We start from the raw sequence: 27,314 nt of genomic DNA, 5'->3' as shown, positions 1-27,314 counted from the left end.
GTCAGAGGGCACACCCTTGGGGCGCTCAAGGTGGAAGGAGGGCCGTGTACCCAGGGAATGCAGGCAGCTTCTAGGAGGGGGACGGGGGTAAACCTTGCCCCCTTGGAGCCTTCAGGAGGAAACAGCCCTGCAGAGACCTTGACTTAGATCCCTGGCCTCCAGGGTCCTGACAGGAAGGCTGTGGCTCAGAGCCACTGAGTGTGGAGAATGGTTCCAGCACAAGAAGTTCCTACGGGCATTTTCTAGAGGCTCCGACGCAGGTGGACCTCCTCACCTGGGGGTCAGCTCAGTGCTTCCCACTTGTCTGCCTTGGGCCCCTCGCAACAGCACCGGGGGTGGGGGGGTGGGAGGGGCAGCTCCTGAGCATCCCACCACAGGCCTTGCCCCCGTCCTGCGTGACTCACACCCAGGTGGCTGGCTGAGGCCTGCCTGGGGCCCGCAGTCTCAGCCCACCCGGAGGGACACTGCTTTCATAAATCAAATTAAGGCTAACACCACACTGGGGACACTTTCTATAAAGCCTCTTGTCGAAGGAGCTACTGTGCGCTCTCCTGAGGCAGGTTCCCCTGGACCGTGGGGCCAAGGACAGCATCACCGCTCCCAGGCTGGGTGGGACGCGGGAAGGGTCTGGGGACAGGAGCCGCCACACCCGCCCACCAGACCCCTCTCTGGAGCCCTCCAGTGGCACCGGGAGCCTAGGCAGCGTCCCTGCTCCGTCTCACCACACCCACCAGAGCACGAGGAAAAGTCAAGACGCAGACGACAAAGTGTTTTCTACTGAAACTGTTAGTATTTGCCATTAAGAATTGCAAACTACACTACGAAGAATGAACAATATTCTCTTCGGTAAGCCTTTTTCAGAACACATGAAACAAAGCTCCCCGTGGGTCAGGCCGCCGCCCACACGTATGGTCGTACCAGCAGCAGGGGCCGCCCCAACACCCCCCGGCCCCCAGCCCACGGCGCGGCAGCACAGTGTTCATTCAGAGAAACGCAGTGCTGGAGGAGTGGAGACCAGCCAGCCTTCCCTGCTCCCCCAACTCTACCTCATGGACGGGGCGCAGGAAACACAGAAGAAAAAAAGAAAATCACTTAGTGGGCAACACGTGGGCCGGCAGGACGTGATGCGTGCTCCAGCCCTGCCCGCCCGCACAAGCAAGGACTCGGAGGTGGCTGTGTGTGGAGGCGCTCTGGGAAAGGCCGTCACCTCCACCCAAGCCCCCCAGAGCCCTTTTACACTTCCGGTGGGACAGAAGCCAGTCTTCCAAGATGAACGGCAAACCCGAGTAGGAGTGGTGCAGTTTGAGCCCAGAGTACGCGGGCGAAAGGCCGCAGGTGCTGACATTAGTGCTGAGAAGGGTCCGGCAACGTCTCCAACTGGTACAGAGGGATGGGGCGCCGGGCCCGCACCGTAAAGCTGTGGGCTTTACCCTCTGGCCCCAAACCATCTTAAAGCCTTGGTGACTGGGAGGAAGGCCCTGGATGGCAGCATGCCGCGCTCCCCACACCACCCGCCAGGTCTGAGGGCCACAGGGCAGCCCCTCCCCTCACCCGACCCGTACCTGGACCCAAGGGAAGCTGGTGTGACAAGCAAGCAGCAGCACACGGGGCGTCTTGAATGCCGGGACCCGCAAAGGAGGCATGAGAAAGGCGCATCCCACCCAGGCTTGACCTGCAGCTCCGGGAGAGCAGGCATGTCCCTGTCCTAGCAAGTCACACACATGGTGACATCTTTGGATTTCCACCACGCCCCACCACTTTACTACTTTGCTCCCCAAAGCAAGGAGAACCCTTGCCAGAATTCTTCCAACCTGATCTCCCACTGAGGTAGCCCTTGATAAGCAGGCCAGGCAGAGGCCGCCGCGGGCAGGGGCCAGGCTGAGTCCGCACACGCCCGCCCTGCAGGTCTTCCAAGAAGACTGACTTGGGACACGCCCACAGAAATTCATGTCCTTGTAACTTCAAAGAGGACTTTAATTCCAAAGCAAACCCAGAACTGAGCGCCCAGGAGGAAGCAGGGCAGAGGCGACACGCGAATGCAGGGCTGGCAGTGTCGCAGGGAGAGCTCTCGGAAGTGTGAAAGGCTCTGCTCTCAAGAGCTCCTGACCCGGCGGCTGCCTGGGGCCTTCCTGCGGGCCGCCCCTCATTTGTGCCTGGTAGCCCCACGAGCCCTCCGGGCCTGCGCAGTCCCAGGGCTCGCAGGAAGGCCTCCAGGACAGGGCAGTCCTCCGTCTGCGGGCAGAGGCGCATGGGGCAGGGGCGTTCAGCGGACGGGCAGGCTGGATGGATGAAATGCGGCGGTGCCGCGCGCCCCGAGACAGGGCCGGGCTTGCGAAGGTGCCCCCAGGAAGGGCCAGTGGAAACCGTCCCCCAACTCCAGGATTTTCAAAGAGACAAGATTTCAAAGTCTTCATCTTCTGAATCGAAGAATCTTTCCAGTCGCTCTACGTCAGAAGAGTCTAGAAGAAACAAGACAACACCCCATCAGATGCCCTGCGCGGGGTACCCGGGCTGTGGGGATGGAGAGACCGCGCCTGTGTGTGCACCACCCACCACGCCCTGTATCTGGCCCGCTCGCCCTTGCTGCAGCAGGAGGCAAGGGGACACCAGGACTGCCCCGCTGAGGCATCGGCCTCCTGCGCTGTGGGTCTCAGCAGGCCCGGAGCTTCAACTGGCGAGGGGAGGGCAGGAAAGAGAATCCCACAGGCGCGTCTGAAAAGAGAACACGCTTCTTGGCGGAACACAGAGGGAAGGGGCAGGGGCTAGGAGGGCAGGGTTTCCCGTCCCATGAGGGGGTGGCACCCCCTGTACCGTCTGGGGACTGATGGGACATCTGTCCCGAGTCTCCAATGCGGCACCCTGACTCCCTTCTGGTTTCTGACAGTGGGCTCAGTCACCATCCTCCATGATCTTCTCGGAGGGACAGGGACACAGGCCCCATCAGCGTCACAGAGACAGATGGCTGCATGAACTGGATGTGCTCACGGCCTTCCCGCTGAGTCCCGGGTCTCTGTGTGCCACAAGTGATTCACTTCAGGGAAACTGAGGGCCTGAGTGAGGGAGAAGGCCCTGGCCTAAAGCCACTGAGCAGCAGGACACAGAGCCCACCTGTGGCCTGGCTCCCGGGCCGGACCTCGCAGAGACACTGGGCTGCCTCGGAGAGCCTAGCATGTGCTGGCTCGCAGGGACCCAGGGGGCCGCGTGAGGAGCACACCCAGCTCCACGCTCGGGGGCCAGGTTACCGCCGTGAGGTGAAGGACAAGGCAGCAGACTGTGCTGTTGCCAGCTCAGGGCCCAGACAGGCTGCTCGGCGGCACCCCGGTCCCACACATACACCACCAAGGAGTCACATCCTGGGCTCATACAAATCTTAAAAGTCAAAAGCAACTGGAACAGAACCTGGGAGAAGCAAAGAGGACAGAACATCGCACAGACCACACCACACCCGGAACAGCCGTGTCCCCACCTGAGACAGGGCCCTGTGGCGTCCAGACTCACCTAAGGACAGGTTTAGGACGTCAGGGCAGGCCAGGTGGGAAGGCTGCTGCTCCACCAGCTCGAACATGGGCAGGGCACCTCCGAGCAGCGACAGCTGTCAGCAGACACAGCTGTTAGACACAGCAGTGGGGTTACAGCCTCGCGCCCCCGCCCAGAGATCAGCACTGCCAGCAGGGGAGACCGTGGATGAGGACGGGGAGGCAGTCTCCAGAGGAAAGGCTCTCGGCCCTCTGCTGAGTCTGCCACCATCAGGTCTCTCCGGTCGCTCCCACGGAGGGCGGCAAACCACAGCCCTGGGGGCGAACTCCACTTGCTGCCTCCCCTCGTGGCCACAGCACTGACAAACCTGAGACCCCCCCACCAAGGCTCACGAGCAAGGTCTGTGCCCACGTCCTCTACACACAACGAGGTCGATGCCACAAGCTGCACTGCGAGCCCTGCGCCAGGTGCTGAGGGAGGTGGGACCCCAAACTGGAGACCCCGAGACAGCCTTCCCCCAGCCCGGCCTGCGCACGGGGACCTGCCACCCACCTGTCTGACCTGTTGGCACCAGTCATCAAAGTCGTCCTCAGTCTTACAGAAGAACCCCTGGAACAGAAGTGACCATGAGCAGCATGTGGCGAGGCACACAAGGGGGCGTGAACAGGCCACGGCTCTGCCCTCCTCCGGGGGCTCAGGCCACGGCTCGGCCCTCCACCCTCTGCCCTGACGGCCAGGCCACGGAAGCCATGTGTAGTTTAATGGCCTGGCCAGTGGCACACGCCACCAGGACCCACAGCACGTGGCACAACTCAAAAAGTGGGCCTTCCGCCCACCGGCACCTAGATGCGGGGAGCCCTGAGTCCCGCAAAGAGTCGGTGGCGATGGCACACTCCTAGAGCCATCGCACACAAAGCTCCAACGCCTGAGACATGGTACTAGAACTCCAAGGGCCGCCAGAACTACAGGTACGATCATGGAAACAGGTGCCCTGTCATACTCCGAAGACCGTCCACACCGCCCTGGGCTCTGGCGAAAGGACACAGGCAACATTCTGCTGGAAGACGGGAAGCTGGTTTCTCCTGAGGAGCCCTCTTCCTATCAGGTAAGGACGGGTCACTCCTCCCCGCCCTGTGTCCACATGCCCGCTGCCAACCGCACTGCTCGTCCAGGTTGCTCCACGTCTACGCGAGCACCAGCCCCCGTCCGCTACGGAGACGCAGTTCCCGGCACAGCGTGTGTCGCGCCTGCTGGACGGGAACTCAACCCTCCAAGCTCCGGCCAGGCCCCACCACCCTCTGGCGTCTTCCCCGGCCACCAGCCTCAGGACACAACACAAGACCCACAAACTATGCGTCCGGAGAAATCTGTTTCAGGACCAGGATCTGCCTTGTCGTCTGTGACTCGGTTAAGCACTTCCTGGGGGACACCATTCCTTCCAGGTGTTCCTGCCCCGTCCCCATCACATGCACTTTGAAAGCACATCGGTTTACGTGAACCACAGCCCAGAATTCCACCTTGTGATCAGAGCAAGGAAGCTCATTCTTAGGAATCATCTCCCACATACCTGACGTCAAAAAACTGAAAAGTCAAACCCAAATCCCCAAAAAGGTGGCACAGAGCAGGGACTGGAGTAGACTGCCACTATGTTAAAGGGCCCCGAGGAGCTAAGACATTACTAACCCTTCTGTGCCCCGTGCCCTCGAAACCATGTGAACGTGACATCTACTCCCAATACACTGAAAACACATCCTAGAAGTCGGAGACCTGGCCTTCCGTCCTAGAAGAGCAGGACTGAGCACAGACCGGCTCTGAACGCCGGCCCGCCAGCCCCACGTTCCGAGGAGGCAGGACAGGCGGGGACGCACCACGGCAATGGACGGGTCGAGCTCCCCGATGCTCATCCTGCTTGGCGGGTGCTGGCAGTGGAAGCTCTCGTCCGCGATGAAGCAGCTGTCGGTGAACTCCACCGCTGGCTGTGTCGTGTGGGGGTCTAGGTAGATGAGCTCTTCACCTGGGGAGACGACGGGGAAGTCAGCAGAAAGGCAGCAGACCGGGGTCCCACTCGGACGTGCCCCACGGACTCCGCGTGGCTGGATACGCCAGGTTGGGAGAGGCAGCAGGCAGAAGACAGGGTGGGAACCAGACTGCTGGGGAGAAGAGGGTACGTGGGAGGCCAGCACCCGCCAGGTGGGACACAGACCCCTCACGGGAGCACACTGCTTTTTAACTGGACACCCTGTCCCCCAGCTTCTGGCTGACTAGGGCGTGCCCGTAGAACCGCCACTCACCAACGTAGCCGATGAAGTAGTGGGCGCTGTTGGGCTTCCCCCCGATCACTCCCAGGGACTGCGGCATCATGAAGCAGCGCTGCGGGACGGAGCGGAGGCGGGGCGGCTGAGCGAGCCGTGGAGCGGCCCCCAAGCCACCCGACCGCAGGGCCCCACGGGGTGACGGGGGAAGGACAGTGGGAAGACGTGGTCCCAAAGAACTTAATTAGGAAGTAACCTGCGGTTGCATCCAGGAAAGCTCCATGTAAGCGGTGGGGCTGCGGAAGGTGCAAGTGAGGGGCAGTGGGAGGAGGCGCGGGGACGGGTGAGAGGGGCCCAGGTGCAGGGCAGACAGGTCGGGGGCGGGTGCACCGAGGCTGAGTGCTGCCGGGGACCGGAGGCAGGAGGAGCAGAGACTGCAGGGTGAGCATGGGGGCCAGCGGGAGAGGCAGTCGGGACTGCCCAGGTGGAGGCCAGGAGTCCACAGGGGGGATCAGAGGGCACAAGGGGCAGACATGGCGGCAACAGCAGGGTTTTAACGTGAAGCAGTATCTCAATTCCCCTGCTGGTCGGCGAAAAGACCCACCTTCAGTGTTTCCACGTAGGCCTCGTTGATGTCCGTGAGCCCCAGGCGCAGGGGGATGAGAAGCACCAGGGGTCTCCAGGGTGCCGGCCTATTGGTGACCTCAGCTCCAGCAGGGAAGCCGTTACAGTGCCGGCTGGAATCCGCGGAAAGCGAGGTGGCCCCCGCACACGGAAGGCTGCCCCTGCACAACCTTCCTGAAAAACAGATGTGCTTTCAAGGGCTGAACAGAAGCAGACAGAAGTTTACCCAAAAGCAGCAAGTACATCGTTACTAAGTCACAGGAAACAAGTATAAAAAAGTCAAGAGCTTAACAAAACCTGAACCTGGAAAATAAGTCTAAGATTAATCCTGCTGTCCACAGACGAAAAAAAAAGAACCATTTTCTACACGTGTTCAATTTAAAATTGCTGTCACGAAATAAAGTCTCAAGCAAAACAAAGCAACCACCACCGTGCATCCCAGGCAAGCAACGACAGCGCCATGGATGGCGGCACGCCGCATGGCCCCCCGGCAAGGACGCCATCAAGGAACAGCCTTGCTCCTCCCTCGTAAACATGGAGACAACTTATTTCTTCTGAGCGCACTGCTAATCCTTCCGTCAGTGTGTGACCAAGGGGGCTGGTGGTAGGGACAGCGACACTCCAGGGGCCCCAGTCCAGCAGGCACCCAGGCCGTGGTTTCTGAACACCGTTCCCTACTAAACGGAACCAGGGCTCCTCGGAGAAACCGCTGATCCCAGGCCTGGGGCAGAGAAAGGACAAGATGGGCCGGCCACCTTGCCAGCTGGTAAACCTGGAGGGAAGGGTGGTTCCAGAAGCCACCATTCCAGGAAAAATCCTTGACACAAATTCAGCATCAGCCCTGGGATCCCCACGCATCACAGAGAAGCAGAGACACGGCCCGAGCAGGGGACCTGAGGAAGCGTCACTGATGGGCAGTAGCCTCCGCTGTGGTGCTGAGGACAGCCCGGAGGTCCTGTTCTCAGCCGAGAGGTTTCCCCAATCTAATCCTGACGAAGCAAATACATAGAGTGGGGGGCACTGTACCAAACGGGCCTGGGTTCTTCAAAATGTCAGTGCTATGAAAACCAAGAAAATAAACCCAGAGGGAGAACTTTCCAAATCAGAGAAGACTGCACAGCTGTTGTAACCACACACAACACAAGACCCTCGACCACAGGCCGGAGCAGACCAGGGAGGGCCAGGGTGGTCAAGCAGCGGGAAAGCAGGATGCAGGAGGGAGACGGATGGCTGCATGAACACAGGACTGGAATTTTTCAAAATGCACAGTTGGAAAATGAAAGAATGGGAATGGGAGGGACTCCTTGCTGACTATACCTTCATCACTAGCACTGACCCTCACATCGGCTCAAGAAATCACGGAAGCAGGGCCCATTATGGCGGCACGTGGGGGACTCACTGAGGCTGCATGCAGCCCATGACATGGCAAATGTCTGGGCACCCACGGGTCACTCGGTCATGCTCCCTTCACATTCCCACCACGTGTAAGCTCTCTGTGAGCCCACCCGTGACGATGGCTGCACACCGCCTGCCGCCTCCTCAGCACGCTGCCCCGGCCCCACCAGCACCTGCTGCGGCAGGAGGACGAGATGGTTGGGCCAGCGGGACCGCCTCTCTTCAACGGCAGCTACCGCTACCTTCATCCCGACGCTTCCAAGTGTCTGTCTCTGCAGCTGGAAGTGTCACTAAGAACATGCATATCTGAAGGACACCCGGTTAAAAACTGGGAGGTGTTCAGCTGTGAAAACGCAGGCTCCGGCACAGGGACGCTGTCCTCCTGTTCCTTTGCGGTCACCTGTCCTCGCCTCCTGGAGGCTCCAACCACAGTCTCCTCTGCCTTCTTTCTGCTGCCAGGGTCTTGGCCCCGCATGCTTTCCGTGGCGGACCTTTGTGCGCACTGCCATGCCGTCGTCTTCCATCTGCAACAACTCCTCCCCCCAGTGTCTGCTGCGCTCATGAAGCTCTAAATCCATCCGGGCCAAGCCCTGGCGGAGGCTGCTCTGGGGGTCCCGGCTGGCCCCCCAAGGAGGGCGGGCACATTCCACCAGCAAGGCTCCCCCCGCCCAGCACCCTACCCTGAAATGGACAGGGAAGGCGGAAAGCCAGCACTTCCGCTAGGGAGCAGCTCTGGAGACCGGGACAGCCCTGGCTTGGCCGGTATTAGTTCTCCACCACTTGCTTTGGTGAACCGGAGCTTTCTCTCCCACACCTGCAACATCGGGCAGCCGTGACTACAAAAGTGGCTGCTCGCCTGCCTTGGATGAGGCCTGAGGCGTCCCCCCCAACCCCCCTGAGGCTCCTAAAGCCAAAAGCAGTTAGCACAGCCATTCAGAATCCCCTCCATCTACCACTCACCTCACTAAACTGTGCACAGGACCCCGGGCAGGGTTTTTGGTCCCAGCGTCCTTGCTGGTTGTGTACTGATGCTATTCTTCCTAAGTTGTCCCCGTGACGAGACGATCACTTCTGACTCAGGAGGGGAGGAATCCAGGGCCCTGACCACGGCTGGGCAGCCACACACACCCCACCTGGGAGCCTGTTAAATTTGCAGGCCCAGGCTCTCCCCAGAACAGACCCATATCCTCCTCAGACAAGCCCCAAGTCTGCACCTTATCTCCAGCAGCGTTGCTACGGATGACCTGAGACCCCGAGAGCCAGGGGCCAGCATCCAGCCGAGTTTCCTCCAGACACCCCCAGCACCTCCCCCCGGCCCCCCCCAGGAATGCAGGCTCTGGGAAGGAGCCTGTCCCTCACTCCTTCCTGGCACTGCACCAGTGAGCCAGCCTCTGAGGGCAGGCTGGGCAGGTGACTGGGTCGGCCCTGAGGTCGGTGGTGTCACCAACACTGGAGGAAAAGAGAAACGGACGTGTACTGGGAGATGAGCAGCCAGACAACAGAACACTGTAACGTCCCCGACAGAAGATGACACTCTGACAACGTGCAAGGGCTGCTCTGAAGGACAAACACTGGATGGAACAGCATCTCCACGTCAGTAGAAACGGTTTCCAAGTGGTTTTGCTCCCCCCGTTCTCTGCATGTTTCCAGTTTCCCACGTTTCACAGAAATTTCAAGAAATAAAACGTGAGAAGGCAGAAGGGAAAAACACCCCTCCTGGAGTTCAAGTCCCTGGTTTGTCAACTCTTAGGGGGACAGGGTCAGAGGGCATGGAGGAGGGAGGCCCATGGCTGGCTCCCCCAACTCTCCGCAGACATGGTCCCCAAGCTGAAGGGAAGGGCCGGGCAGCAGCGGGGAGCAAGCCCGCCGTGTGCTCCGTGCCTGCAGTCAGGACACGAGGCCTCCCTCCAACTATAAGTCAACCCCCACATGAGCGCGCTCAAAGGGCTCTTTCTTAGGTAAATTTCAAAGCAAGGCAGCAGCAAATATGTGGAGCTTCAGTAAAACTGGAGCAGAGGCAGCTCGGGCACATTCTTTGGGGAAAAAGTGTTCCTAAGTGAAAAACTAAGACATTAAATTGAGTTTTGTCAGCTTGGTTGTATAACAGGATATGAACTGCACAAATTCAAAACTCACTCACTAGAGGGCATTTACCAAACCAAGCCATCGTTGTCCTCCCGGACTAAAACTTCAGCATGCCTGGACTCCTTCAGGTTTCCACTGGATCCTTCCAGAAAGAGGAACGGAGCTATGCTCCCCTTTCCTGTTACCCCTCGGCTAGAGATGGTGCAGCTGAAAACTGCTCTTGGCTTTTTTGGGGAGCACGATGCCCGTGAGGGGCTGAGGCAGCACTCCTGAACAAGTTCTTGCAATGAAGACACAAAGCCAGTCGGGGTAGGACGTAGCACAGCTCTGCAGAGAGTCCCTTCCCCTTAGCCTGCTGTACACTGGACTAGAACGAGGGATCCCCTGGCCCGTGTACGGGGCACCGACCTGCACGCCAGCCGAGGCCCCTCCGTGGGCCAGGGAGCTGCTCTGAGTCCCACCAGCTACAACCCCTGCACTCTTGTTCACTTACTGATGTCCTCCATCACCACCGTGTTGTCCATCGCTATGTGGACTGCCAAGGCGCTCCAGGTGTCGAAGACAGCCAGCTTCCTGACAGAAAGGGGGAGGACACACCAATAACCCTTCACATTTTAAAGACGTTTCACTTCCGTGGGGCAAGCGAGGGAAGAGCGGCAAATGCTCCAGCAGTTTTTGCAGATGAGAGAGATCACAGCTGAGACAGGGCCACCGACGGGAATAAAGCCGAGGCTGCGGCCTGCTTCTTCCCACCGTGGCCCAGGACTCCTCCCATTACCCCTAGCTGCCATGTGTGGACAGGGTCCCTGCACAGGAGCCCCGCCCACAGGGCGTTCTTTCCTGGGAAAGGGAGGACAAACCCCGTCTCAGATACACCACAGGTCCCGCCAACTCAGGCAGGCCCAGCACCCCACCCCCTGGCACCTTCACACTCTGCTCCACCTCACCCCAAAAGTGAGGGACTGACAAGCAGTTCGAGTTCCCACAGAGAAATCCGTGGTTTAACAACAGCAATCGGCCGCGGGAAAGAACCCCGGTCAAAGACTCAAGCCTCTGAAAGACAAGTGAACTAAAACCAAAGGTCTAACGGGAGAACCTGGTCCATCTGGGGACACAGGTAGAGGGCGTGAGACATCAGGCCAACCACACAAAGCCCCTTCCCGTGGAAAGGCCAAAGTGGTGGCCTGGGGAGCACGTGCAACAGTCCGCTGGCTGCCTCTCTCTCTCACGCCTGCTGAAGGCCAGGTACAGGGCTGAAACCCACTGACACACAAGAGACAAAGCAGCCCCCCCAAGACACTAACATTCCAGACAAAAGGCAGGCAAAAAAGAGTTACTGTGGGTAGCGAGCACCATGAAGAACAACAGAGCAGTAGTCGGAGCGTGACCAGTGCAGGTGCATGAAGGCCTTGGTGCCGGGGGAGGGCGGGAGCAGGTGCAGAGGCCGTGGGGCCGGTGTGTGCGAGGAGCACGAGGTACAGTGTGCCTGGGAGTGAGCGCAGGGCCGGAAAGGGAGGCAGAGCCGTGCCTCCACCCGCAGCTTTCCCTGGAGTCAGCTGGGAAGCCTGAGGACGGTTCTAGCAGAGAAGGGGCAGATGGCCGAGATGTATTCTATGAAGATGATGCCTACTGGTATTTTATTTTATTTTATTTTATTTTATTTTATTTTATTTTATTTTATTTTATTTTATTTTATTTTATTTTTTAAGATTTATTGATTTAGGGGCACCTGGCTGGCTCAATCGGTTAAGCACCTGACTTTGGCTCAGCTCACAATCTCAGGTTCCTGGGATTGAGCCCCGCATTGAGCTCCACACTCAGTGGGAAGTCTGCTTCTCCCTCTCCCTCCCCACCCCCCACCTGTACATGTTCTCTCTCTCAAATAAATAATCTTTAAAAAAAATTCATTGGTTTACTTCAGTGAGAGAAAGTGTGTGCACAGTGTGGCGGGGGGCAGGGGGAGGGATGCTAAATCCCACGACCCTGAGATCATGACCCGAGCCAAAGTCAAGAGCCGGACACTTAACTGACAGAGCCGCCCAGGTGTCCCATTCGTATCTTAAAAGAGACTCGAGATTTCAAAGAGAAAAGGAAGACCAACAAGGAGGCAGAAGATGGCACTTGGACAGGGGTGAGGACAGGGAGGCAATGAGCACTGGTTAGAGTCTGGATGCATCTGGATGGGATGTGCTCAGAAAAAGAATCTAGCACGACCCCAGTTTCTGGCCTGAGTTTCTGGAAGGACAGCACTGCCATTCCCTGTAGAAGGAACAGGCCGGGGATGGGGAGAAGGGTCAGCTCTGGGTTTTGGCTGTTAGGCTGACACACCCCTCAGACACCTAAGGGTTGCTGCTGAGTAAGTATGTGCACTGAGTCTAGAGTCTGGGCACAAATCTGTCCAGGGGTGTGACTCTGGGAGCTGTGCCATGCAGACCACGGTTCACACTGGTGCTGGCAGAAAAGAGGCCAAAGGCCCAAGCCAGCCCCACAGTGCTCACTGGGGGGCAGGGAGGGCCTGCAATGGAGCCATCAACCCTCAACAGGGACCAGAGAGCATGACGTACGGTCCAGGGTTTCCAAGAGAGAACACCTGCATCAAGAGCCACCTGCTAGACGACTGAGTAAACTGAGGACCGAAACCTGGCATTGAGATGGGACTAGATGGACAGCAATCACAAAGGAAGTGCTTCAGAGCAGAATGGGGACAGCAAGAGCCCATAGGCAGGCCACGCCGGAAGACCCCACGTGCAGGCACGCACAGAGACCACATACACAGACCATGCAGCCATACCACACGCACGGACCACATAGACCATGCAGATGACTGATGCAGGCCACACACAGGCTACAAACATGGACTACATGTGCAGACCACACACACTGACCACACACTGACCATGCAGGGAGACTGACTGTGCAGAAAGACTCTGCTTCAAGGCGTGCGGGGCTGGACCCAGGGTTCGTAGGGGCAGTGGTAGGGGCTGAGTAAATGGGGGGGCTGGGTAAGGGGACAGAGAGACCGTGGGCAGGCTTGGGGCTCAGCTAGAAGGTAGATTTATGAGAGAAAGTAGCACCCTGGAGGGTCCCAAAGAACCTGCCAAGAGCAGGCAGGTGGAGAGGGCAGCCCTTCACTGCAATAAGGAGAAGCGGGCTTGGGGACAAAGGAGGAGGGGGGTGGGTTCAGACACCCGAGCGAGGAGCCTGGGAGACAAGGAGCAGGCGGCAGGTGCACGGGTCAGGATGTGAAGGGAAAGCTGCAGCTGCAGACACAGGGTCAAGGCGGGGATAAGTGGGCTCAGCACAGAGGCAGAGGCCCACAGCACCCACACAGCACTGTCACTCCAGACCAGTTTCAACCTCCCGGACCATCAGAAAAGCATCCGAGGATGGGTCCACGTGACAGACACACACAGAGGCCCCATCCAGTGGGCACCATCTGGGTGAGGACACTCCTTTATCGGGAAACATAAATTCCACACCAGAGAGCAACGGGTACGGCCACCTCTGAGGACTCTCAGGAGGGCCGTGAGGGGAAGACTAAGACCCTTCATCTCCTTCGGCAACAAAGACTCAAGAGAGCTGGAACCCACAGGTCATGCTCACACTAGCCCGAGGAAATAGGAGGGATGGGGCTTGGCACATACTTGAGCACCTGGGCAACGGTGTTGGGCCCGTACCACTGGCCAATGGACTTGCCCTCGCCAACTCCCATTTGTGCTGCAGGAAACAGATGAGATTAGTGATGTGAGTGCCCCCTCGCCCCTCCCCCCCCCCCCAGAAGAGGCTTGTCCTGGCAGCAGAACGTGGTGGTGGGAACACTCCACAGGAAGCCTGGACAGGCGCACCCACCCCTGCCTCCAGCAGGAGCCCCTGACAGACCCCAGGGCGCTTCCTCCAAGAGGGACAGAGGCCGCCTCAAGATTAGTCCCTCACTACGAGCCAGGATCCCAGCCCTTCAATAAGGACCAGGATGGCAGAAATTAAACGACTCAAAGCTATACCTTTACTTCCTTCCGTAAGTGAGAATGAGACGCTCAAAACAAAGAAGCATTTAGACTTAGTGATGGGCGCAGAGAGGAACGACCCCTGGAGATGGTGGCGTCCCACCTGCGCGGCTGCCGCAACGAGCAGCCCGCACACCACCGCATCCCCACAGCCCCCGCGACACGGCAAGGCCCCAGGTCTGAGTGGCCCAGCCCACAACAGCAGCCCGCGGTGGCTACGGGCCAGAGGGACCAACAGCCTCACGCCTCACACCCCCGACACCGAGGAAGCACTCAGGGGACCCAATGACAGCCTGCTCTAAGCAGCGGGGACTGGTGCACTCGGCAATCTCCCACCTATCTGGTGAATGGAGTAGTAACTGTCCTTTCTGTCGATGAACGCATTGAGGACACTGAAGTAGCTATCCGGCTGCCTCTTCCGCTGTGTCCACCTCCAGTCTATCGGAGAGATGCAGAAGTTCAGTTTTACCGAAAGAGGAAAAAGAAGCCTTCACGTTTATACAACACTCAAGCCACAGATGAAACCCTTTTTGAATCTTTCTAAAGTTAAAAGCCACATTCTCCAGGATTCTAAATGCATATATGCTGACCCATCAAAAGAAATCCATACAAAACAGAAAATGGTTTCAGTGATATAAAGTTAATTTCTAAAAGACAAACGTTCATCAGTATTCTTTAAAATCACTTTTTTAAATCAACGAAAACCAGTGGGTCACCACTCAAGAAAACCCTGAATCCTAGTCTGTGTGCTTTGGGTAACCTAACCCCATAGCCTATTTGCTTCCTAAGAATGCTGCCGTCCCTGGTGTCGTGACTTACCTCGGCCTAAATGGCGACACACCAGGGCCTGGGCGAAGATCATCTGTCCGCACCGCAGCATGCAGCCCCAGCCTGTGTCCGAGGTGGGGCCGGTGCCCCCTGTCATGCGGACAAAGAGAGAGGCCTCGCCGTCAGATGGCTTAGCAGGTCAGGAGTCCACTGGCAGGAGGCCTTGGCCCTAGCACGCTTGGGTCAGCCCTACACCATGTCAGCTCCATCTCAGGTGACAGGCCATTTAGAACCTGGTCATGCCAAGGGCACATCTGACACGTCCTGTCAACCCCTCGAAATGGGCAAAATACATGAACAAGTCAGTCACAGAAAATTAAGAATGTCTGAAAACATATGAAAAGACACTAAGTCTCATGAGTAATCTAAGAAACTCCAAGTCAGATACGGAGGACCTTTCTCCAAGCACCAGAAGAGCAAAGACGCAGTTGCTGGGAGAGTGGGCCTGGAATGCAGGAGGGCAGAAACATAACTCAGGGGCGGGTCAGCAACAACCCTCAGCACTTAAGGACACACGCCCTGGGGCCCATCCACGTCACGCCCACCACCAGGGCACAAAAGGATGCCGACACTGGGCACCACAGCTCTGCATGCACTCCGAGACAGGCCCCAGCATGACAGGAGACACCCCGACATCCTAAGTACCCGCAAGGCGAGAGGCACGAGGCAGCAGAGGAGCCGAGATGCCAGGGCCGGCGCAGTGAGCTGCAGTCCCAGGTGCCTCCACCATTTCTCTGCAGCGTCACCTCGGAGCCTCGGCAGCCCCTCCCACACACATGGGTGGACAAAGCACCGAGGGGCAGAGTGGGAGGGGTGGGGGACAGACGAAGCACAGCGCTCGGGACGTGCGACAACTCCCCTACAAACTAGTCACCTCTCCGTGGCTAGGGAAGGGAAGACCATGCTGGCCCTTAGCGGCAGGCACCTTCTTCCTCGATGACTTTACCAAACAATACAAGGCTCCTCTTAGCCCATCCCCGCTCTGTGAGTCCAGACCTGCAGGACAGTGGCGTCCCCCCCCAGCACTGCACAGCATACCTCCACTGCCAGGTGCTTCCCCCACATCTCCAGGATGGAGCAGAGCCCTTGTGGCAGGAACAACATCCCGGAGCACAGCGGACAAATCCCATCATTCAGTGGCCTCCCTACCCTGCAGTGTTCCTGAGTGTCAAGCTCACGGCTGTCCCGCATCCACCTCACTTCCAGAGAACACAGACAACTGCATCTTGGGGAGGTGCCTGATGGAGACCGGCCACCCAGGGGGGGCCGCAGCCCCCTGCTGCCGACCCTCTGGTCTCAGGTTCGCCAACTTGCAGAGCCAAGGCCAAGAGCTGGGTCCCCTCCTCTGTCCACCTCCAGGGTCACGACGATGAAGAGCCACTTTGAATGGGACGTACATTAGTGCAATGTGAAGACATGGCACATCTACCTTGCCTTTCAGCTCTCCCCACGACTAAGTGTGGGACACGGCAGAAACGGTGATGGACACGGAGCAGCGGCCTCCAAACATCTGGGCCTACAGTCAGAAGCATGCTGTGACAACCGTGACCCAGGACAGCCTTCTGATGTACAAACCAAAGCCTCCTGAAGCCATATGCTGCCTCACTGGGGAAACACACGACTTCACACTCCATTCTGCTCTACGCTTTTAAATGATGCTTTTGACTCATTATCCTGATTTTTAGGTCCCAGTAAGAAACCAGGACCAGCAGTTGGAAAATCCCTGCCCTCGGGAGAGTCAGGAGCTCTGGGTTTGGACCCTAACTCCTCCACACCGGGGGCGAGACCTCAGCCGGCTTACATCACTAGGGTTGCCGTGAGGTCTGAGATGAAGTGACAATGACCCGCATACCAAAGTCCACACTATACACCCAAGTTTTCCTCCTTATAAAGCCCGTATCTACTATCACATGTTGTAACTGATAGCGTACTTACCAATGGCTGGGAAGTTTTTCCTGTATGTAAACCAAAGTCTGGATGCCACATCGGACAAGATCTCATCCTTTTCTAGGGATTGTTTAAAAGAAGAAAACACACACAGCCTTAACTTCGCAGACCATATATTACAGGGAATTAAAAGATAACTATTATTACCACCACATGCTTTCTGTAGACTGAGCCCTGAGAGCGCAGCAGGCGACACGGCGAGTACCTGTGAAAATGCTGTATTTTCTACCCAGTATCCACACAGGCTCTGAGGTCTCCGGGAAATCTTCAAATTCAGCAAATCGAAGAGTGTCGTAGGTCAGAGTAGCTATTGAAACCAAACACACATTGATCCCGCTTTTATAATTTCATAAAACAATACGAGAAATCATTTCTTGCGTTTCCGAGGACAAAGCTGTGTGTAATTCTGCGTCTCGGCAGGGCTGGGACAACCACCAAAGGAGCAACCGCAAGCCACGGGGCTGGGGCTCCCGAGCCTCGCCGAGGCCGACATGCCGCCGAGACCGACGGCGCCAGGCCAGGGCAGGCGAGTACCCACTTTGGGGCTGGTTTTAGACTTCACCCTACAGGACAAGAGTAATCCTTGCATCTCAGTGTGAGGGGCGGCCGCACAGTGAAGAGAAGGTGGACAGTGTCCCCCAGGAGCAGGTGTCCGGAGGCCGAGGGGAGGGCAGGTACTTCAGGGGCAAGAAACACAAGGTCGGGGACGATGACAACCAGCTGTGGAGGGGCAGGTACTATGCGGGGGTGGGTGGGACACAAACCCCCAGAAATAGATCCTTCTGCAAAGTCCATGAGGCTCCTGCAGCTGTTCTCACTTCAAGATGCTCCTAGAAGAGCACGGCCACCAGCTCCCACCACCTAAGAAGGTCACTGTGCGTGGAGCTAACAGGACCCAAGCGCCATCTTATTCTGTGTTGCTTCCATTAAGAAACTAGAGAGGCCCAGTGTCCCTCTCTGTCCTTGGAAGCCAGCTGAGGAAACCTTCTGTACACGGTTCCCAGACTCAGCAGAGCACAGACCAACACCCGTGAGGCGAGAGGTGCAGTGTATCCCGGGTCCCCCAACCCTTCAGCTGCTCCTCACAGAACCTAAACACACAGTTCTCATCTGCTGCCTCTCAAGCCTCAATGGTACCTAGTCACTTGTACCCTTTACCTGCAACTGCCCAGATAACTTTGGAAAATCAGTCATGATAGTTTCTCCCACATCTGAATTTATTTTTTTAACAACAGCCCCACCTTTTGGTAACAATGACATATTAAATTTTTTAAAAACCCGAAAACTACAAAAATATTATTTAAAAAATCATCTGCAGCTTCACACCCAGCAAGGAATCTCCTTCCAGAAGCCTCCGCATAGATCAATAAAGGAAACCATACCACACCCGTGATTTCCTCATCTCTCCTCTCAACGATGATAGTCCGTCCACACAGACATAGAGCTCCAGCAAATGTCTCACAGCACCCCGTGGCACCGACGTCCAGGCCATCGGTAACTCCCACACCCCATCTAGGTGCTCCTGACGCACCCCGCGTGATCATCCCTGCGTGCCCTCCAGTGCTGTGCACAATCCCTTGGGGATGCTGGGGGTACAGTGCGGGCTCTAGCACCTGGCAGTGGAGGTTCAAATCCTAGCTGGAGCACTCCCACGTTGGAGGTGCTTTGGGCCCCTTGATCCCTCAGTGTAGAAATTTCCTTATTCATAAAATGGGGGAAAACATAACAGGATGCCCTCACAGGGCAGCTGCAAAGCGTCCATGAAACCCTCCCCACGAGGCACGCACACAAGCTGGCAGACAGAAGGGCACCAAGGTCAGCCGGTGTCATTAATATCGAGGACGCAGAAATGCAGGCTCAGAGGCATGCAATTTTACTACACCAAAAAGGCTACACTGGGTGCACAGCTAATTCCCAGGCCCAGGGTTGGGAAAGCAATGCTCCATGAACAAAGAAACCCACAGCAACCAAAGACCCCGCGTTTGATACTTCAAGAATTCCCCGGCTGTCAGGAACCCATACCCAGCTCTGCCTTTTTTTTTCACCTGAAACCTGACAGCATCAGGGCGGTCCGGTTGCTTGCAGAACAAGCTGTGCTGCCCAGGGCGCCTGAGCATGATGGCGGCGCTGGGGGCCCTCACTCGCTGGGCTTCCTGCAGGGGCTCTGCTCCAGGTGTCTGACTTGACTGCTTCCACGCCAACCAAGCTGCTCTACATATAGGAACAACCACAGTCCAAGTTTATCTCCCCCTACTTTTTTACGTAAGATTACTTGTTTCTGCACGTGATTATCAACTCTACGTTGGAGTGAATTCAACTTCCATCTTCTCGGGGAGCTGCAAACATCATGGTGTTTCTGTTCTTCTCTACTGTCAGGACCCCTGGACTTTAACTGATACATAGATTCAAACCCAAACATTTATTTATTTTTATTTTTATTGCATTTCTTTTTTTTTTTAATGATTTTTTATTATATTATGTTAGTCACCATACAGTACATCCCCGGTTTCCGATGTAAGGCTCGATGATTCATTAGTTGCGTATTACACCCAGTGCACCATGCAATACGTGCCCTCCTTACTACTCATCACCGGTCTACCCCATTCCCCCACCCCCCTCCCCTCTGAGGCCCTCAGTTTGTTTCTCATAGTCCATAGTCTCTCATGTTTCATTCCCCCTTCTGTTTACCCCCCCTTTCTTTATCCCTTTCTTCCCCCACTGATCATCCTAGTTCTTATGTTCCATAGATGAGAGAAATCATATGATAGTTGTCTTTCTCTGCTTGACTTATTTCACTTACCATTATCTCCTCCAGTGCCGTCCATGTTGCAGCAAATGTTGAGAACTCGTTCTTTCTGATTGCTGAGTAATATTCCATTGTATATATGGACCACAACTTCTTAATCCAGTCATCTGTTGAAGGGCATCTCGGCTCCTTCCACGATTTAGCTATTGTGGACAATGCTGCTATGAACATTGGGGTGCATATGGCCCTTCTCTTCACTACGTCTGTATCTTTGGGGTAAATACCCAGTAGTGCAATGGCTGGATCATAGGGTAGCTCAATTTTTAACTTTTTAAGGGACCTCCACACTGTTTTCCAGAGTGGCTGTACCAACTTGCATTCCCACCAACAATGTAGGAGGGATCCCCTTTCTCCACATCCTCTCCAACAATTGTTGTTTCTTGCCTTGTCTATTTTTGCCATTCCAACTGGCGTAAGGTGGTATCTCAGTGTGGTTTTGATTTGAATTTCCTTGATGGCTAATGATTTTGAACATTTTTTCATATGTCTGTTAGCCATTTGTATGTCTTCATTGGAAAAGTGTCTGTTCATATCTTCTGCCCATTTTTTGATTTGTTTATTTGTTTCTCGTGTATTGAGTTTGAGAAGTTCTTTGTAGATCTTGGATACCAGTCCTTTATCTGTAGTGTCATTTGCAAATATATTCTCCCATTCCGTGGGCTGCCTCTTAGTTTTTCTAACTGTTTCCTTGGCTGTGCAGAAACTTTTAATCTTGATGAAGTCCCATAAATTCATTTTATCTTTTGTTTCTCTTGCCTTTGGAGATGTATCATGAAAAAGGTTGCTTTGGCCGATGTCGTAGAGGTTGCTGCCTATGTTCTCCTCTAGAATTTTGATGGATTCCTGTCTCACATCGAGGTCTTTCATCCATTTGGAGTTTATTTTTGTGTATGGTGTGAGAGAGTGGTCACGTTTCATTCTTTTGCATGTAGCTGTACAATTTTCCCAGCACCATTTATTGAAGAGACTGTCTTTTTCCCACCGGATGTTTTTTCCTGCTTTATCAAATATTAGTTGCCCAAAGAGCCGAGGGTCCATTTCTGGGTTCTCTATTCTGTTCCATTGGTCTGTGTGTCTGTTTTCGTGCCAGTACCATGCTGTCTTTGTGATCACAGCTTTGTAGTACAGCTCGAAATCCGGCATTGTGATGGCCCCAGCTTTGTTTTTCCTTTTCTTTTTTTTTTTTTTTAAGATTTTATTTATTTATTTGACAGAGATAGAGACAGCCAGCGAGAGAGGGAACACAAGCAGGGGGAGTGGGAGAGGAAGAAGCAGGCTCATAGCGGAGGAGACTGATGTGGGGCTCGATCCCATAACGCTGGGATCACGCCCTGAGCCGAAGGCAGACGCTTAACCGCTGTGCCACCCAGGCGCCCCTGTTTTTCCTTTTCAACAGTCCCTTGGAGATTCGCAAACCCAAACATTTATGTTCAAGGAAAAAGGGTGTAAACAAGTCGTCTGACACTAAGTGCCAGCACTGCAGAATCTTAGCCCTCCTCCTGCCCTACTGATGCTCAGGACCCTTCGAAGGCCACAGCTGTGAACTAACGATGCAGACTTTGATAACGATCCCGGAGGGCTACAGAGTGTTGTGGGCGAGCATCTCGCTTGCGCCCTGTGCCAGAGGGGCGCGGCAATTGCCAAAGGATCACAGCCCTGTATCAGAGCCGGGATACCTTTGAAGTTGAGAGGTTTTTTATCACTGAGGTGGCAAAATGCAAAACAGGCGTACTTCTTAGGTTTACTAGCAAACTTTATGGGCAACCAAGCCAACTTCAGAGGGAAAGGGATAAGAGAATGTCCTATTACGTTAACACTTGATCACCAAATTTCCTACGACGGCTAACCAAATTACGGATTGTGTGGCCTCAGACTCTTCAGTGCGTCCGCCAAAACCAAGCAAGGAGACAGACACACCTGACGGGAACGAACCAGCAGGAAGCGACCCCACGCCTGCCAGCGGAGCAGGAGCCTCAAAGCGAGAGTGCGCACTTATCATCTGCGGGCTCCCTAGGAGCGCGTCCACGCCCACGTCCCCCACGCCCCTCATGTCACTGCTCCTCCTGCCTCTGCCCCTCCAGCTGACTGCGCATGCGAGCCGCTCCCCCTGGATCCCGCTCCTGTTGGGTACAGGTCACACGCGCCTCTGAACTGGCTGCAGACACAGTTCCCCCACAGCACGGCAGCTTCCTCAGACAGAGATGGTGTTCCCATCGGTCCTGGGGGACGCTGCGCACAGAGTGTGTCCGGCACGCCTACTGAATACAGTCCCTGCTGTGGGCAGCCCGAAGTCTGACCCTCACTTGGTGGTAACCTTACTGGGCCTCAGTTTTCTTACTGGGAAGATGGGAACAGCTGTGTTTCCCTCCGGGACAGTGTGAGGAAACGTGACAAGCTTTGCCCCACGCTGGGCAACAGTAAGCACGTTTCGGGGTGGGTCCCCTGGGCATCACTGGAACGGGTAAGTTGGTGCTGCCACGTTCTGGAACAGGTGCAGCACCCAGTGCGACACACGCAGGAAACTCCCCCGAATACGTGATCTACCTCACTAAAGCTGCATCTAAGCAACAAGCTTCCGTCACAGGACCGGGTGTAGAGAGCAGAAGCCAGCCATCCGAGACACTTCACAGGCTACTTCGATGTCCGCAGGCTGCCGCCCTGGAAATGGGCACACACAGTCCCACGGACCCGTAGCACTTCTTTTTTTTTTTTTTTTTTTTTTTAAGATTTTATTTGCTTATTTGACAGAGAGCCAGCCAGCGAGAGAGGGAACACAAGCAGGGGGAGTGGGAGAGGAAGAAGCAGGCTCCCAGCGGAGGAGCCTGATGTGGGGCTCGATTCCAGAACGCTGGGATCACGCCCTGAGCCGAAGGCAGACGCTTAACGACTGCGCCACCCAGGCGCCCCCCTTAGCACTTCTGACCAGGGAAGCAAGTGAAGGACTTCTCGTCCCTGTACAGCCAGCACAAAGTACCGACTGGCCGTCAGGGGCTCTGCAGCAGAGCACACTGACACCTGGAATGAACGCCACAGCCTGGGCGCCCTCACGGCTCCCTCGGACGGAGGCGCTGTTCACTCAGCACAGGCTGCCTGCACTAGACCACCAAGCTCCTGGACCTTCTAGACCTCACTCTCTGATGGAGAAAGATGTTTTTCTAAATACCATTCACTCCTGACGTTCAATTTTCTCCTCTCTACGAAGTTGTTTTTGGAGACAGCCCACTTGTGAGCTGTAGGGAGCACGTCCCTGGCCCCCTGCCATGAGGTAGGACACAAGGGCGGGCTCTACCCCATGGGGCGGGCAAGCAAGGCCCGTGCCAGGTTCCAGCGATGCGTGCAGCACCCAGCAATGGTTTCCAGCACCTCCCCATCCTCCTTTTCATATTATTTTAAGCCTCACTATCTACAGGATGAAACTAAATCTCCCTTGCCCCCTAAAAAACACTTTTTTTTTTTTAAGATTTTATTTATTTATTTGACAGAGAGAGAGAGACAGCCAGCGAGAGAGGGAACACAAGCAGGGGGAGTGGGAGAGGAAGAAGCAGGCTCCCAGCCGAGGAGCCCGATGAGGGGCTTGATCCCAGGACCCTGGGATCATGCCCTGAGCCAAAGGCAGACACTTAACGACTGAGCCACCCAGGTGCCCCAAAGAAACACCACTTTTATCATCAGTATTAATTTAGTCAAAACACATATTAATACTTCCATAGAACAAAAAACATTATAGAATGCCAATTCAGAAAACAGTTCAACAGAAAAACTAGTACTTTTCTATTTTAAAACTAAAGTTCACAATCAGTAATGTCCACACAAATCGGCCAATACGGAGGAGGCTGAGACTGACCTACAACTCTGTAAAAACTGACCAGCTTTCACGGGGGCTTGAGGCCAGCGGCCTCTGCATCCTTCCCAGAGAGCTCTGCCCCAAATTAATTAGGCCTCAGAATAATTTTATCATCAGCACAGGTGATATTGTATCATATATGAAGCAGTTCACACACCTCCTGAGTGAAAAGGGGTCAAATCTTGAAAAGAATGCCAGTCTCCAGACTCCCAGGAAATGGTTTTAACTTCCACTAAGAGGACAAGCAGGACAAGCAAGACTGTCAGGTGTCACCCACCATAAGAACGAGGCTCTTTCAGAGGCACTCTCCCTCATTTGGTCACCTGGGTCCCAGACACTTGATTTCCCACATTTTCCTCCGCGATGTCTCTGACCACACCCAGAAGGGGAAGCAGAAAGCCCTTTAACAGTATGGTAATTCCATTAGAAACAAATGTTTTAATATTATTAATCTGGTAGAAAAATAGGGAATTGTGCTCAACGAAGGTAACCAATTTGTCTCCACCCAGTACCAATCACACTGTAATCTAACCAGGGAGAACCACAAAAACACGCACCACTACATTTCTTTTAGAGCTTACTGTAAAGCATCACTTTTCAAAGATATTTTCCCCAAACACCTACAGCTTCTGAGAGATTATGCTTTATAAAACAAATCAGAAGAAGGGTTTTCCCTTTCCTTTAGAACATGTTTACGCTTAGGGGCACCTGGGTGGCTCAGCCAGTGAAGTGTCTGCCTTCGGCTCAGGTCATGATCCCAGGGTCCTGGGATTGAACCCCGCATCGGCTCCTTGCTCAGTGGGGTGTCTGCTTTCCCTCTCTCTGCCGCTCCCCCTGCTTGTGTGCGCACTCTCTCTCTCCTCTCCCTCTGTCAAGTAAATAAATAAAATTAAAAAAAAAAAAGTTTATGTTTAGAGTAACAGGTTTTCAAGTAGTTACTTTTAAAAATCCTAAACAGTTTTCATGAAGACGTTGCCAGTTCAGCTCTGAATGAAAAGGAACAGAAAGGAAAAGCACCCAGAATGTCAGCTACACCAGAAAACCAGAAAATACTGCACTCATAAGCACACTGGACAGAACACCACACTGAGTCCCAGCGCCCCGAAGGGGTCAGCAGCCCCTTCTCACCACTGACACTTTACACACTAACAGACTCTCCAAACTGAAGTTCTTATAGTGCAGGAACATGTAAGTTACCATTAATTCAAGTTCTGCTTCCTCGATTACAAACCACATGCCAAACACAACTGAAACCCTGGAGACACAAGCTCGAGATACGGGCTCTGTCCTCAAGGGACGGACAGCACAGCCATTTAACTGCGGGCACCCACGGGCTCCTTGAGCGCGGAGTGTTTTCACACACAGTGCTGGAGGCTTGGTGGAGAACACAACCAGCCTGTAGTCTAGGTGCCACCTTCTGGACCTCTCCACGTCAGCCAGCAGCCCTGGGTGCCCCTCCCAGGCCCCTTCTCTTTCCTCCTCCTCTCAGACCCTCAGTGACTCATCCAAAGCAGCTTTCCACACACTTTGACCTCGAGTCCAGGCCCACGTTCTCAGATCCACGCCCATGGACCCAAAGCCTCCCTGAACATCACAACAAAGATGTCTAACAACAGTCAGCACGTACAAAACCAAGAGTTCCCCCACCAAGCAAGACCCCCAAAGCCTTCCCCACCAGAGGTTCTCAATTCAGGCCATAAACCTCAGCAACATCTTCGACGCCTCCCACCACCCCATCACTTCCAGTCTGCACACAGTCCTGATGTCTCAACCCTCAAACACATCCAGTCAACCTCCTCTCTCCACCCTGAGCTAAGCTTCCACGGCCTCGCTCTTGGCTTACTGCGACAGCCTCTTAGCTGGTCTCCCTGTTTCTGCCCTGGCCCCTCTGCAGAACATGTAGTATGTTCTGGACAGCGCAGCCAGAGTGAGTCTGCTAAACATACGTCCAGTCACAGCACTCCTCTACTCAAAACCTCTCAAAGACTCACCAACTCATTTAGAATCAATAAACGCCCCAGTCCTCACTATGACCCAACCAGGCCCCATGACTGGGCCAAATTTGTCTCTCTGCCTTTAGCTCCTACTTCCCTCACCACCACCTGTGGCATCCTGGCCACACTGGCCCACTTGCCCTTCCTCCTGCACTGCTTTTGGGTCTTGGTCAAAACTTACCTCTGTCTGCAGTGAGATTTTTCCTGGCCATCCTGGCTATAATTCCAACTCCCTCTTGCTTGGCCCACATCACTCTCCCACATGAGCCACATGGTTTTTGTCTATTTTGTTCACTTCTGTAGCCCCAGGGTCTAGAACAATGCCCAACACAAACCTCTCATTCAATAACAAATGTAGTTTATTGAATGGATCACTATAAAACCAACTAGGAACTGCGTAAGACTTGGTCAAGGAAGGCAGACTCTGTAAGGAGTTCAGGGATCAGAGAAGGCTGCACCATTAATCACCCCTCAAAAGATGTACAGCATCGTGTCAGAAAAAAACTTTCCGCCACAGCCTCCAAGTACATATATATTTTTATCAGCATCAGCAGTGGCCTTCAAATGCAAACACTTTTTTCTACTTCGAAATACTCTTCAACTTTAACGTGATGATTTTCATGTTTAAGGTAACATGACCACCACTGAACTGTGTTTTCCACCTTACCCAAGTCTCTCCTACGAAAAGTCTAAAGTATCTGAGCAGTGATAACTTCAAAGAAAGTGGATAAATAGTTCTATTCCTTTCTCCACCCCATTTCTCCAGCAAAACACTCTCTGTGGTTTCTCTTTTTTAAACAAACTTCACAAAAAATAATCTGGTTAGCATGCTTCTTTGGGAGTCGGGACTACTGTTTGCTCCAGCCAGATGCAACAAGTCACTGAAATACTGGCCACACACGTCTGCATTCCAGTTTCCAAACTGAGATTTCGGTAAATTTAAGTTGCCGCTGCCAGGAGAAGAAAGACAAAGCAAACAAAGCCATCCAGGATGACAGGTGGAATTAAACCAGGTGGCGGTGGGGGAGGAGGAGGCGCTTGACGGCAAATCACTCCCTACAAGGAACGAAAGGACTAAAACTGCTCTGGGATGAGAGAGCCCATGTCAGAACACTTTAAAGGCTACTGAACAAAGACCCAAAACACTTTGCCAACAAAAATTAAGGAACTGTCCCCTCTGGAACAGAAGCATGATAAGACAGGCCTGAACGCCACATATGCACATATTCCCACGTGTACACGGACACCCATGTACACATACTCCGTCCCGCCCGCCATATACTTTGCATCAGGACCCCAGAAAGTTAAGATATGACAAGATGAATTCAGTTTCTCTCTTCAACTACGAAAAGGAAGCTTGGATGATCTGGTCACTGAATTAAAAAATTTAAAAAAAAAAGTGCGTGCGCTGTGAGTGCTGGGAGCATGTTTCTCGCCTCCAGCCTCCCTATGTAACTTCCTAAGAGTTAGAGAGCTTCCATCCTTAATGCTTGGGGCGTGGGGTGGCAGGCACAGTATTCTCCGGCCGCCGGTTCCGGAGCCAGCTCCACCCGGCGCCCGTCCCGCCCGTCTCGGATACCACGCTGCCCCTGGTCGTCCGCGCCGGCCTTGGGCCTGTCGGTGGGAGCCCGGGCGAGGCGGGCCGGACTGAAAAAGCGCCGAGACACGCAAACAGCCGCCTGTCAGACCCGCGCCGGCCTTCCCACAGACGCCGTCCCCGCCCCGCTCGGCGCCAGGGCCTGCTCCCCCCACCCCCGCGGCCCCGCGCCGATCCCGCACCCACGCCGCGCTGGGCGAGACCCCCCCTGCCGAGGGGCCAGGAGGGCGTCGCCCGCGGGATGCCCCGCGCCCGCTCGGCCCTTACCTGCGTCCATCTTCCCTCTCCGGCCGCCGACTGAGAGCCGCGTCGCTCCGACGGTTCCGCAGCGCGACGCGACGGGCCGCTGCCGGGGCCAATCCAGGCCTAGCGGGCGCGGGCGGGGCCGGAAGTGCAGGAGGAAGTGCACGTCCGCCATCTTGGCGTACGGCGGGGCCCAACGCCGAGGGCTGGGCCCGCGC

The 27,314-nt window shown here is 55.1% G+C and overlaps 1 protein-coding gene across 3 annotated transcripts; it reads right to left on the bottom strand.

Moving 5' to 3' along the window:
* Positions 1-768: 768 nt before the first annotated feature.
* On the bottom strand, positions 769-27,280 carry ATG4B (autophagy related 4B cysteine peptidase). Of its 3 annotated transcripts, XR_006779300.2 has the most exons (15): positions 27,121-27,280; positions 16,818-16,919; positions 16,601-16,672; positions 14,657-14,755; positions 14,174-14,275; positions 13,478-13,550; positions 10,327-10,406; positions 6,334-6,527; positions 5,769-5,847; positions 5,346-5,491; positions 4,030-4,086; positions 3,499-3,592; positions 3,109-3,399; positions 2,554-3,010; positions 769-2,459 (listed from the first exon to the last, which is right to left on the bottom strand). XR_006779300.2 is itself a non-coding variant. In XM_045795849.2 (13 exons), the coding sequence occupies exons 1-13, from the start codon at positions 27,269-27,271 to the stop codon at positions 2,386-2,388; spliced, it is 1,323 nt and encodes a 440-aa protein (XP_045651805.1). In that variant the 5' UTR covers positions 27,272-27,280; the 3' UTR covers positions 769-2,385. The 3 variants fall into 3 exon arrangements, 1 of the variants encoding a protein (XP_045651805.1); XR_006779301.2 differs by lacking the exon at positions 3,109-3,399; XM_045795849.2 differs by lacking the exons at positions 2,554-3,010; positions 3,109-3,399.
* Positions 27,281-27,314: the final 34 nt, after the last annotated feature.

Source organism: Ursus americanus, chromosome 1, assembly GCF_024610735.1.
Source record: "Ursus americanus isolate L20-20 chromosome 1, mUrsAme1.1.p, whole genome shotgun sequence".
Classification (NCBI taxonomy): Eukaryota; Metazoa; Chordata; class Mammalia; order Carnivora; family Ursidae; genus Ursus; species Ursus americanus.
This window is presented reverse-complemented; position numbering and strand designations above follow the sequence as displayed.

What these genes read in the sequence shown, in the direction of transcription:
- ATG4B (XM_045795849.2), bottom strand. Translation starts at nt 27,271, where the DNA reads ATGGCGGACGTGCACTTCCTCCTGCACTTCCGGCCCCGCCCGCGCCCG. An exon ending in CTACTCCATTCACCAGATAG is followed by an intron (nt 13,551 to 14,173) that starts GTGGGAGATTGC and finishes TGTTTCCTGCAG; the next exon opens with CACAAATGGGAGTTGGCGAG. An exon ending in GGTGCCAACAGGTCAGACAG is followed by an intron (nt 3,593 to 4,029) that starts GTGGGTGGCAGG and finishes GTCTGCTGACAG; the next exon opens with CTGTCGCTGCTCGGAGGTGC.